This window comes from Ambystoma mexicanum, chromosome 8 (genome assembly GCF_040938575.1).
Source record: "Ambystoma mexicanum isolate Mex_15411 chromosome 8, UKY_AmexF1_1, whole genome shotgun sequence".
NCBI lineage: Eukaryota > Metazoa > Chordata > Amphibia > Caudata > Ambystomatidae > Ambystoma > Ambystoma mexicanum.
Genome location: NC_090929.1, coordinates 641,310,391 through 641,323,779, shown reverse-complemented (window position 1 = coordinate 641,323,779; position 13,389 = coordinate 641,310,391). Strand labels below are relative to the sequence as shown.

The 13,389-nt window shown below is 42.5% G+C and overlaps 1 protein-coding gene across 1 annotated transcript in view; it reads right to left on the bottom strand.

The window, feature by feature from the left end:
- The window catches only part of VWA5B1 (von Willebrand factor A domain containing 5B1), a 1,692,038-nt gene that overhangs the window by 602,601 nt on the left and 1,076,048 nt on the right, over positions 1 to 13,389 (bottom strand). The window contains exon 13 of the mRNA XM_069610372.1: positions 4,995 to 5,187. Coding sequence (XP_069466473.1) covers positions 4,995 to 5,187 — 193 coding nt within the window. The remainder of the gene's footprint in view (positions 1 to 4,994; positions 5,188 to 13,389) is intronic.

Genomic DNA, 13,389 nt, shown 5'->3' with positions numbered 1-13,389 from the left:
CTGTTGGGAATTCATTTTCTTAAATCCCAAAAAGGGGTGCAGTACCAGTACTCACCACTATCCAAAAGCCGGCGTTTTAAAACAACACCAGATTTTACTTTTTTGTGTAAAACTGAATAAATGAACCCAAAACATGCCAAAGAAAGACTTACTGAGAGGTGGATCCAATATAAAGTTATATTCTGAAGTGACTTGAAGGTTTATAACAAGACTGGCTGAGCTGTGGATTTCAGCAGTTTAAGTAAATTTGGACTGAAAGACACTAAAAATCTAAATGTTTAAAAGAAATGAGTGACCTACTTTTGAGTGTCACATAGGTTGCAATTGTTTAAATGTCATAGTTTTAAATTTAGAATCAGCATCCTAGCTGCATATGTAAAAAAATGTCTTGACTTAAACTGGGGAACAAAAAGTGACATTTTATCTGAAACCTGGCTTAAGGAACTGAATTCTGCCCACCAACTACCCCCCATCAGGAGTGAAACTTGAGTCACAGCTGTGTTCCCAGGCCTATCTGCCTTTTGCTGGCCACACTAAGGATATGCCATCTCTCTGATAATTGAATTAAGGGGAGCCCCACAGAATACAGGAGCTCTGAACAAAGCCCTGTCCTGACTCAGGCAGATGGTTTATTGCAGATGTTGTAAAAGTAGCTTCCTCCTGAAGCAAAGGGGAGGAGCACTGCCTGTGAGAGCAAGCTGGCTTGGCAGAACTGGAAAAACCAGAAATTCAACCTTGTGCTGGGGGAAAACCACACCCCTTTGGGGCCAGAACATAACTCTAAAAAGATGAATAACTCATAGTACGGACTTGTGAAAATTATTTAAATGACACCATAATGCTTGTGATTTTTCTGCCCACGTTTTAAGACGTGCTAGGACCCGGTGGTATGTTCAGGGGGGTTTTAGCGGAAAAGAGGATATTACTCAAAATTTGTGCATGTGAAAAATCTGACACTTCATCAACTAATGTCCATACTCCTTGCGCACATGTGTGTAAATTTGGGTTAATGTCCGGTATTGCAAACCAGTTAAAAAGTGCAAAATATTGCCATTTCTGAATGCAAGCTCTCAGGAAGAGCAGATATGGACAGGGTATACCTCCTGTGATATGTGATGGGTGCGTGTAAATTTTAAAACAATATGTACCTCTGCAAATATGTATTTGGTTCAAATCTAGATTTGTGTGCAAGTTGACAGAAGGAGTGGACTTTCTGCAGGCTGTAAAATGACATCACTCTGACACAATTTAGCTCCCCCAATCAGGGGAGAAATGAAAGCTTGGCCAATGATAAGTGGAGAGGGGTAGGGTCTAGTGATGCTGCACACACACCCACATTCTAAACAGATAAAAACAGATAGTGCAAGCCAAATAGAGATTCATTTTCCACTTGCAGCTGGAAGCTCTGCCAAAATTCCATACTTTACCTCCATCAACATCCAGAGATCCAGACTTCAAATCCCTCAATCTCCAGAATCCAGAAGCAGTGCTGTACCCAGAGAGAGAGAGCAGAGCTGACCCAGGCCAATGTTAGCAGAACCAAAGAGCTGAACCGGAGTCCAGTCCAAAACCTGACCAGATCCGTGGCGAGGCATATTTCTAAATATAGTGTGAGTACATAGTAGAACTGTGCAGAACCAATCTCTTAGTTAAAATAATATAATTCAATCTATTTAATCTACGTAGAACTGCCTCCTAACTGTCACCTGTCATTTGCAAAGCTGTCACCTGTCATTTTCTAGTTGCAAGCTGCACTTGTCTTTTTGAACTTTAAAATTTCAAATCTGAAAAACGACCTTTATTTAATCGCTCCTATCTCCGTGACCGTTTGTGCTAGAGACTTGCAGTAACTTTCATCTGGAAGCTGAGATCCTAGCCTTTCCTAGGACCCCAAAACGATAGTGATAGTCCTTGTAGTTCCTCTGTAATCGCACCAGAGGCATTCTGAATTTTGCCGCGATTTGAAAATTTCTCCACTTGCAAAAAGATAGCTGCTTTTGCTTTCCTCTGAAAAAATCGTTTGCCTCATAAAAACTATCCCTGCATCACTGCTAGAGTGAGCCTGAGCTAATATTAACTAGATACCACTCACCCTGAACCTCTAGAGGGAATTAAAAGCATTTTAGCATATTTTTTACTTCATCGCCAGCACATATAAAAGCATTTTGCCTGTGTTGTAAACTTCTGTAGTCTAAGTTGCTGGGTGAACTGAATTACGTTTGAATTGCATTTCTGAGAATTGTGTGCCTTCCTTCCCTTTCCTTGCATTGCATAAAAGGGGGGTGAATTGTACAAGAAAGTGATTACATTGTCTTTGCTGAAATCCTATCAAGTTATTTTCTTTACTGCATTTCATTCCACATTGCATCCATTTGAAACCATAAAAGTATTGTTGCTATCTTATCCATTTCATGTCAACTCCTTAGTGATTATCAAGAAGTGTGCTAGTGCCAGATTCTCCGTTGTTAATCTTTATCATATCAGATTAAGTGTGATATTCAATTATTAATTTATTATAAAGTGTGATATATATATCTATTGTTTAAATTATCAAATAAACCTTTTAACTTGCAAAACAGAACTACTTCTTGGCTCAGTGGGGTCAGGAGGATTCCAAGAGAGGGGTGTTATATAGGGGTAGTCATCCAGAACGCATGAACTGGACATAAAGATATATCAATAAGGGTTTTCATTCAGTATTATAGACTAGGCGTTGACTTAGCTGTAGTGTTGAATTGAATCCTCTTACACCGCCTCCCACAAATGGGACATTATCGGCCTCTTCATCTCGTAATGGGCCAGTTATTGCCCAATCGCGGGAGGCGGTGCCGGTAGTGAGCATGGCGGTAGCTGTGCCTGCCAGACAGGCACGACTACCGCCATGCTCGTAATGAGGCCCATTCTCATTCCATTTCCTCTCACTCTCATCCAAGGCCATCCTGTTATGCTCCCATGAAAGGGATTACTCTCTGTTAAGGTTCCTTATTTTGTCCCTAACACTCATTCTGCACAGCCTGATCTTGACTCTGACATCTGTCACTGGGCTCAGCATTACCAGATCTCCCTCTGGCATACAGTATGTTTTTTGGTTTTAGTGTCCCCCAAAACTCACAAGCACACGGGAGCACACCTCAAGCTCATCATCCATCCATAACCTGATTTACGACAATACCTCCACCTAATTGCCTCCCCAAACTGCCTATTTCGGGTGTCTGTTTAATGCATTTTCCTGCGTGCCTCACTCCTCATGCCCAGTTTATCTGTTCGAATTCACTTGACTGAACATGTCCATTCGTGCAACTAAATATTATGCTGGGATATCAGAATCAGATAAACATCAGCTAGCTTGTCATTAATTATAATCTCCTCTAGTGCCCATGAGCCATCTAAACTCTTTGAACTTTATGCTATCCCATGATACCTAGCTCACAGTTTAATGACTTTTAACATAATCTGATTTAAGTTTAACCGTGTTGCCTCGTCCATTCCCCTACCTCCTACCTCATGTTCCCCGAACATTCATTTATACACGGCTAAGTCTTGGTGCCGACACATCTGTCAGCCAGCTTGGGAAACCCAGATCTCTCCCTGATACAGGGATTTCTCTTGCTTGACTGATATCATGCAAGCCTCCATACTTCAAGGGGCTGCTTGAGCACCTCTCAAGTCCAACACACAACCACAAACTAACTACCTCTAGTACCATCTAGTGACTGTTCTAAAAATTGCCATCAAAGTAAATCCTTCTCCTAAACAGATTTCATATTCATGGCACTTTATCGCATGCTTAACTAATAACAAATAGGCAGTTCAGAAACATTTGTCACAGCTACCACAATCGTTTTCCCTACCCCCCTTACCAACTTGCTCTCTCCTATCGAACTGCCCGTCTACTGACTAATCCATCTTCCCGATAACCTTCTTGCCTAATTTTCGATAATTCTTACTCTCAGACTATGGTTTTACGACACCCAGGTGGGGGTCACAATACATTTATTGGCCAAGGGTCGGTTTCGGAAGAGCACTATGGTGATGGTGGCCATAGTAAAAATGCTTCGGAACATAACAGAACTTAGGCTTTAACGTAATCAGAGCCTTAAAATGCTATTCTTAGATGCTTTTTATACTTGAGGTTTAATTTTCGTAGATGATTAGTAAAGCCCGGGTTGGGCCAAATTTGTCAATTAATTGCAATGAGGAGGAAGGGCACATGGGCACTTACTTGTTTTAGCATCTGTTTAATATGTTCCTTTTCTAATATGTATTATTATCTGAAAGAAAGCAATTCTAACGTATATTGAACAATGCTGTCTTCTTCAAATCGTATTGCTGCCCACATCTCCACCCCTTTACTACCCCGACCCCCAAAACGTCCCTCTCTATTGTCCTCCCCGATGTGGACTTTACTCAAAACAGCTTGTCTAATAAAGACATTATTTCATAACAGAGGTCGTGTGTACCATGTTTGCTCAAATCAGAAGCAGTTTTGATTTCCTAAAAAGAACAGCAAACAAAGCCTGCCTTTGACTATTGTCTAAGGAACATGCTCACAAACTCCCCACCCAATGGTGTCCCAGGCACCACAGGAAGTAGCCAAGGTAATACTGGGACACAAATATTCCCAGGATCTAATCAAATTGGTAAACAAACCCAATCACAATGTATGACTTCACTGCATCCAGGTGATTTGTAGGGGAAAATGAGTGTAAAAGGTTGCATTCAAACCACTTTCTCCAAGTAAAATCGGTTACACATGCCAGTTGTATAGTGCACTGGCATGTGTAACCGATTTTACACATCGGCTGGCCCTTCTAACATTGCTCTCTTGCCTATATAAAGCACATCTTGGCCAACAAGTAGGGCCTTAGTGATCGCCATTGGCAAGCGATTCTTATGCCCAATTGCACATGGCCGACAGATGTGAAGCTCTCTCTGCGATTACATCTGTGAAGAACCTGCTAAGTGTAGAAAGTACAGGAATGGAGTGAACTAACCTGAGTCTATCTCTGAGTCTGTGGGCAGCTCCTCCGAGACCAGCAGGAAATCCATGCTTCGCTTTGGAAGGTCATCTCCACTCTCTCTTGTGCATCGGAAGCCATCACTTCCTGCGCTATCCTCCTGAGACTGGAAGAAGACAGAGCTCCCTGATTCCTGGGAATGCATCATGCTGTAACGCCGTCTCTTGTCCTGAGGGGAAAGAAAAGCAAAACAAGCCAGAGTGCGTGAGACAGGAGTGATTGAGAGGGACCAAAAAGGGGCGGCAGTCGAGGCAGGCTGAAAAAGTGAAAGATGGCGAGAGATAAAGAAAGAGGGCATGTGAGAGTGAAAAAGAGAGAGGGAGAGTAAAACAGGAAATTAAGATCATGGAAGCAAAATATTTGTGAAAGACAGAAATAGAGTAGAGAGAAAGACGGAGAGCAGAACAGAGGGCTCGACACTGAGACAGAGCAGAGAAAAAAGGGAGTTAGTGAATTAGAGTGAAGTAGAGTCAGAGAGAAATAAATAAAGACGAGAGTATTAGTGAATGAAACAGGAAATAGAAAAAAGAAAGAGAGAGAGGGAGATAGAAAAGAGAGAGAGCGAGGGCTGCGGAGGGGTCCTTAGAGATATTTAGGTCCTTCGGGAGATTTATAAAGATATACAATGATTAACAGTGAGTGAAAAAGATAAACAAGGAAAGAGAAATAAAGACACAAAATGATACAAATCTCTAGTAGGAGGTGGGAGACATTAACATAGAGAAAAGACTTGCATAATCATTAGAGGAATGTATGTGGTGGACAGAGACCAAGGGCTTTGTGTCCTAAAACAGCAAGTCAAAATAGACACTGGTTGCTAAGGACCTGAAAAGGGTAAGTGGAGGGCCTCCATCTTCTTTAATGCAGTGAAATCAGACTCGGGAAGGTTCTAGACAAATGCCACAGGGCAACACTCCATGTAGTGCCACACAGTGAGAATGGTTGTTGCCTTTTGACACATTTTATACGATTTTTTCCTTGAACTCCTGAAAATTCTTGTCTGAAACCTTTCATGTTTTGTGCTGCACAAATTCAGGCATGCGTTGGTTACGTAACACAGAGACGCCAATTTCTTGCAATTCTTGTCTGTGCAAAATAATCAAGTCAACACATGTCTCGAGTTCCGAAGGCAGTCCCAGGACATTTAGTGCCAGAAGGAAATTGCCTCTGAATTACAACAAAGGTCGCTCAATGAGATTCTGATAACATGCAGCCAGAAACTGACCACATGCAGCAGCAGGCTGATTACGCTTGGCAGTAATTGGATGCAGCCGGAGGCTGGTCATGTGCAGCACAAAGAGACAAAACCCCCCAGGAAGCTGCTCACATGCAGCAGGAAGTAAATGTTATGCCGTAGCAAACTGATCAGGTGCAGCAGGAACATGACCACATGTAGGCATCACACGGTTGGGGCATAGTAAATAGAAGTGAACACTTCAAATGTGACTTACTCTGCCCCAATCCTGCATGTCATTCAGACTTCACCCTTCATTTGACTTTAAAATTGATCTCATGTGCTCCTCTGTTTTGTAAATCTCTTTTTCTTGACTCACTAACATGTTCAAGGCCACAGTTTCCCTTCCTGCATTTCTACAATTACAGAGTCAGGACCTATGTATTACACCTCAGTGGAGCAATGGAGTAAGGAAACTGACGAGGTGCAGTCTTTTTTGGTTATAGACTTTTATTAAATGAGGTAAGAAACCTATCTCTCCCTACTCTCTCCCTAATTCTAGAGGGAGGGTTTCCCTACCTCAACATAGAATCACTCATCAGGATGTAGGTCAAAGAAATTAATACACCGTCCTCTGTCCAAACTAACTACTCCATCTCTGCCCTAAGAAAAATAAAACATAACACATTCAATGCAAGTTCTTAGTTATCCAACAGTAGAATGACTCCCTTCCCTTAGCAAATTAACTCAGTCTCAAGTTCACTCAACAGCAGTCCCTTGCAATAGGGCCTGATTTATCATCTAAACGTAGACCAGGAGAATGACTCTGGAAAAGTCCCAAGAACTGATTCTTGACAGTTTGAAAAGTCTTTTTAGTTCCTCCCATGGACTTTCAAACAACAATGTCAAGGCTTTATTCACTCTTCTCCAATACATTATTTGGAAAATTACTTACAGACAGTTCTATGTCCTTTCGGTGTCTCCGATATGCATTGAAGTTGTCACTGTAACCAGGGTGTTCCCTCTCGAGGCACTCTTCTGGTTTAAGGCTATTTATATTCGCACTACGACGAGGGAGATCACTCCCGATGAACACTTGACTCTTGGTTCTGTGGGTATCACTAGTGTGATGTGGGAGTTCAATCCCAAAGAATACTTGACCCTTGGTTCTTTGGGTAGCACTACTGTGATGAGGGATTTCACCCTGAAGAATAATTGATTCTTGGTTCCTTGGTTATCACTACTGTGACACGAGAGTTCTCTCCCAACGAATACTGTATTCTTTGTGTATCACTACTGTGATGAGGGAGTTCACTCCTGCAGAATACTGGTCTCTGTGGACTCCGTGCACCCCACCCGGCTTTCCTGCAACTCCTGTTACCTGTATCTTCAGGGCAGAGCACTGCCGGTTCTTCCTGAGGTCTCAGTTCACACTTTGCTTCACATGTTTTGATACGTTTTCCAGCTTTCCACTTCTATGGTTGTGGTGACTAGATGGAGTCTCCACTGCAGTGGTCCGGCCGTGTTTTATGGACCACCCAGTGCACCACAATGAAGTCAAGCCACCACTATACTCTTCAGGCTTCTGCAGAGAGTTGGTTCGCCTCTATTTTGCAAGGCTCCTTTCCGCTTCTTCTTCGGAGACGGACTGTCTCTCATCAGTTTGGGCAGCACGGGTATGAAATTCCCACGGCATGCAGGGTCCAGCTTCCTTCACTGCTCAACCTGCTCCTGAATCTCCTTAGTCCTTCTTTGAGGTTTACGTTATACAGCTGAGCCCTTCATAGCATAGAACCAGTGGGTTAAGGGAGGGTTTAGCAAGGGCTTAGGGAGATTGTTCACCAGACGGGAGTCGCTATCCCTATGAGGGGAGTCTCTCCATATGAGGTCCTCCTGGTTTTTACCATGCTTAAGGGGGAATAATGTGTAGCAGCCTCACCTCCCTAGCCTAAACTATTGGAACATTCTTTTATCTTCCATTTTCACATTTTCTTAAAGCTAACAATATTCTGTTGCCATTCTTATCACTCAGCTGAAAAAGCGGTTGTATCTAGCCCGGACCTCATGCTAAGCAGCACACTAAACTGTGTTGTATTGTGGTGCTTATAGATTTATCAGCTGCATTTGATGCTGCCAGTCACCACTTCTGTCCTCAACCAATCCTGTCCAGTGGTTTGAATGCAACCTTACTGCTTGCATTATCTCAGTCACTTGAAATTTAACTCTGGGTATTCCACAAGTCTTTACTTTTCCCATTAACATAATTCCTCTTGCCAACCTTATTTCTATATTTGGTTTCAGTGATATTTTTATGTAGAAGAAATCCGAATACGTTTTTGTTTCACCCCCTAACTGAAGTTCTTCTTCTGTTCATCTGCATCCTAAGCCTAGGTGCCCTTCAGCTTTCTCCATTTAAACCCTTCAAAGACAAGGGCTCTCTGTGGTTCTTTTCTTCCCAATAAGCACTTTGAGCTGTACAACATTAAGTAAATGACATGACTTAATCCTTTACAAATGTAAACTCTTTGTTCAAACCTTTGTGCATCAATGATAATGATAATGATGTGGTATTTATATAGCGCCTTAATCCAAAGCGCTTTACAGAGCACATATTTACATACAACATCACCCCACCAAAATTTGTACTCATTTATCGACCTCAGAAGGATGAAGGGCTGAGTTGGCCTTGCCATGATTCAAACCTGCGATCTGCAGATCACACTCAGATCGCAGCAGCGAGCGCTAGCCAACTACTGCTAGCCTTGTCAATCCATCCTAAAATTGTAGAAAAGAACGCTATTGGGTTTACCATACTGCATTCTCTTCAGTGTGCTTGGACTGAATTCGTATTGGCTTTCATTTCCACTTTCTTTAACCCTGTATACTTTTTGAGGCATTTTATAATCTTGTGCCACCTTGTCTGGCCCACTGGCTCCCACTGAAACCCTGTATCGTCTTCAAATCATGTTGCATCATCTATAAGGCTGTCACCCTGTAATCCCCAAGTTACCACAATGAGAAACTCAGAACCTCCAGAGGCCTGTGATCCATCAGAAGAAAGGTCATTTGCAGACTTGAACTCTACCAGGCCCGGAAGGAAAGAACCAGAAGGCAGGTCTTCTCTAAGTATGACACTAGACTCTGGAACCTCCTCCCCATCAACATAAGACTCACCCTGTTGCTTCTGCAGTTCGGGAAAGAGCTCAAGACTTTCCTCTTCAGGAATGGCTCCTCCAAAACACTAAGGTCCATACAACATCCACTCTCCACCCTACCTGACACTTGATTTGCTTCTCACTGTTTCCTCCCCTGGTTTCTTCTACATCCCATTCTGCCAATTGCCAGTGGTCACACTGTTTTTAGCTCCCTGCTACCTTTTTCTCTGCTTCCCTCACTGTGTTCTTCGGCCTATGATTGTAGAGCACACCATTGCTTCCCCAAGGTATGTCCACACTCAATAAATACCATAATAATAAAAATACTAATCATAATAATAATAATTATATGATATGCCATTTGTAATGCGCCTATAGACAAGTGTTTCATGGCGCGACGAAGGATAGGGAGGGCGAACGGAGGGAAGACAGACAACGATCCTACTAGGCCAGGTGTCATTCAGATCGCGCAAGTGCATGGGAAAGGGAAGGAGGAGAAGTGCGGGGGGAAAGGGGAGAGGACAGTGGGGTACATGGGATAAGAAAATAAATAAACAATAAATAAACAATAAGTAAAGAACGGCCAACAGGTGGCAAGTGCAAGGGTAAGTGCAGACATCAGGTGTCAAGTGCTGGTAGTGGGACTGTAGGGATGCAGAAAACAGTCCCCAAGAGTTGCCAGGAAGGTAGTCCAGGGGTGCGGCTGGCGGGGGAGGGGACCTGGGCCCAAGATCAGAGGGTGGCCAGTTAACCAGTGCAGTTTCAGTGACAGCCAGGAAATCAACAAGGGAGAGGTGGAGAAAAATCAGAAGCAAAGAGAAAGGTTTTGAGGTGCTTCCGGAACCGAAGATGGTTCTCCTCAAGGGGAAAAGCTGGGAGGCTGTTCCAGAGGGAGGCTCCAGCCGAAGAAAGATATTTACCTCCAACTCGTTGCTTGGAGAAGCGACTGACCCTGAGGGAGTTGAAGGCAGATGAGCGAAGAGCTCAAGAAGGAAGGTATTTAGAATTGATAATGATAATAATAATGATACCTGTGGCACTCAGGCTTCTTTTAAGTCACCCCATCCTTGGACTCCCTTTTTTGCAGTCGGTCACACTTTGGCCATTACTGTTTGGAATTCTTTTCCCCGAATAGCTTTTCCTGTAAATGTTAATTACACCATCTTGTGTCCCTGCCTGCATTTGGTATTATTGTATTCTTAATAATGTACTTTTCTAATTTTGTTGTGGTATAGTTTTGTTAATTTACTGCACTGTGCTTTCAATAAAAGCACCATATGAGTGCAATACATTCTAATGTTGGACACATTGTTCATTTTTCTCTGCAGTAATGGGTGTTTAATTGACACATTACCACTATTTTAGCCCCACATTTTCTTTGAGATGCAACTGATAGTCGCGCAAGCTGCTGTTTTTCTTTTCAAAATGGGTCATCCTGCTTGCACATGCATGCTAATGTTGACAATTTGGATGTAGGTCATCACTTCCTCTGCATTCAATTCGACAAACATTCACCTTGTCACTTCTACATCCTCTTGCTTTATTTCTTGTGTCTTTATATTCTTATAAACATCACTTCATTGGTATAGGAGGAGGAGACCCACAATTCTCCACTTCTTGTCTAACAAATATTTTACCACTCCCTACCCTTAACCCAACCCTAATCTTACAGCTAACCATAACCATGTCCCTAGCTTTAAGTGTCCCGTGACCCTCTCCTGCCCCCTACAACAGCCCCCTACCTCAAAGCCTTTCCTTAGCCTTCCCTTAAATTGAACGCTAAATAAACCCTTTCTGTAACCCTGATCCAAATGCCAACCTTGATTCTAGGCCTATTTCTCCAACATTAAATCTAACCCTACACTAAAGCCTTTCCCTAAACCCAATCTAACCCTGATCCTAACTCTAATATACTTCTGGAATCCCACTTTTCCTATCCATGTTCTTCCTCCCAAACCATTCTCCTACCCCTACTGTTTCCTAACACCTACTTTTAAATCTAACCATACACTAAACATTGACCCTATAATTAATACGGACCCTCACTCTTTCCTTACTCATACCTTTAAATCCAACCCTGCACTAAACACTGACCCTACCATTAACTCTGACCCTCACTCTTTCCTTACTCATATGTTTAAATCCAACCTTGTACAAAATCTGTACTCTAATTCTTTGACTATCCCTATTTCAAACTATAAATCTAACTGTAACCTAAACACTTACCCTGATCCTAACTCTAACTCTAATTTCTGTCTAACCTACCATAGCAACCCTCTTTATATTAGCCATGTTCCCCCAACCCATAACCCTACGCCTGAGTCTTTAAATAAAGGGTTGTATAAATCTAACACTGGACTAAACCCTGACCCCAACCCTGATCCTAGCCCTAACCTTATCTGTAACTCTAATCCTAAACTTGAAGATGTGAAAATGCAGACCAATTAAATGCATAAGAAGTAAATGCCTGAAGAAGTGAATGCCCAAGAAGTAAATGCCTGAAGAAGTGAATGCCTAAGAAGTAAATGCCTAAGAAGTAAATGCCTAAGAAGTAAATGCCTGAAGAAGTAAATGCCTGAAGAAGTGAATGTAGGTGAGGTATCCATGGAAGATGATTTTTAGGTGATGTGAAGGGGAGATATCCCACAGTGCATGGGCACCTTGGGCTGAAAGTTGGTTCATACATATCTGGTCTTAATGTTTGCGTGTGCTATTTCACACACTTTTATCTGGTTTTGGTGTCCTGAAAATGTATTTAGTTCCACCTTAATCTCGCTCTGATATTGTTTTGTTTTTAACTTGTGCAGTTTAAGTCTGAAATGTGAAGATGACCTGTGTGTGCTTGACTAATGCATAATGAGAAAAACTATTTGGAACGCATTTCAGATGGTTGATTGGTTGTGTGTCTCCAGGACTAGTTGGACTCTTGGTTTACTATTTCATTTTCGTATGTTCAGTTGTGCACACATTTGTACTTGCAGTTTGTGTAGAGTGGACAAGTTTTACCCAATTGTATTTTTAGTGATTGTGTGGATCTCTCAACATGGGAAATGTGACCAATTAAGTCGACTGACCATTCTATTGTGGCGCTGGCTTGCACCAGGGTTGTTTGACCAGTTTTGGTTTTTTAAGCCCGTGGCCGTGATCCCAGCAGTGAATGGCCATTGCCAGCATAAGTACTGTCCTACCCACCACTGTCCTGCGTTGCTGCAAGTTCTGGAAAAGGTCCTGGGTTATGCTAATGTAATATCTCTGATCTTCTATCCGGGCCTACAACCAAAAGACCCGGGGCTATAGCGCCCCCAGGGTCCTCCAAGTGAGACTTCTGCCACTGCCCCTATTGGCCAGACTCTCCTCTAGGTTTCCATAGGTTGGAGATAGGCACAGAGACGTAGCCAGGATTATCTAACAAGTGAGGCCTGAAGCTAATCTAGTCGGGCCCACTGCAGTGACATTGACATCCGTAAGTGCCCACACAGCGCAGCTGAGTGGGTATTAACAGATTTTGGGTGGACCTTTCCCACTCTGGCCCTACCCTGTCTATGCCCCTGTTCATATGCACTCGGACAGGTGACCTTTCCAGAGTTTTGGTGAACCAGTGATTAGAAAACTTGCCTGCAAAATTAGCAGCTGCTACAATGTTGGTTGATCTTCCCCATCAATCAATGTTCTCACATTATCAATTGTTCTCTCTCCATTATTAATTACAATAATTATTTGAGTAATATAAGCAGTCATTTGCCTTTTGAGTAAACCACAATTATTGCTTGGGAGATGACTGGCCAAGAGAACCCCAAAACTGCTGTAGCATACATTTACCTCAGCAGGCACAATCATGTGCATGACAGAACTGCTTTTTCTAGATCAGCTATGAAATGAGCACTGAAACAACGGTTTCATTATTGTGAAGTGCTACAGATTAAATGCCAATTTTCTAGATATAAAAAATATAGAAAAGGTAATTAAATACTGATGCACAGGTTCATGCACGGTTCTTGTACAGTAGGGAAGTTGGCTAAGGCTGTAAACTGTCTCCATCAGC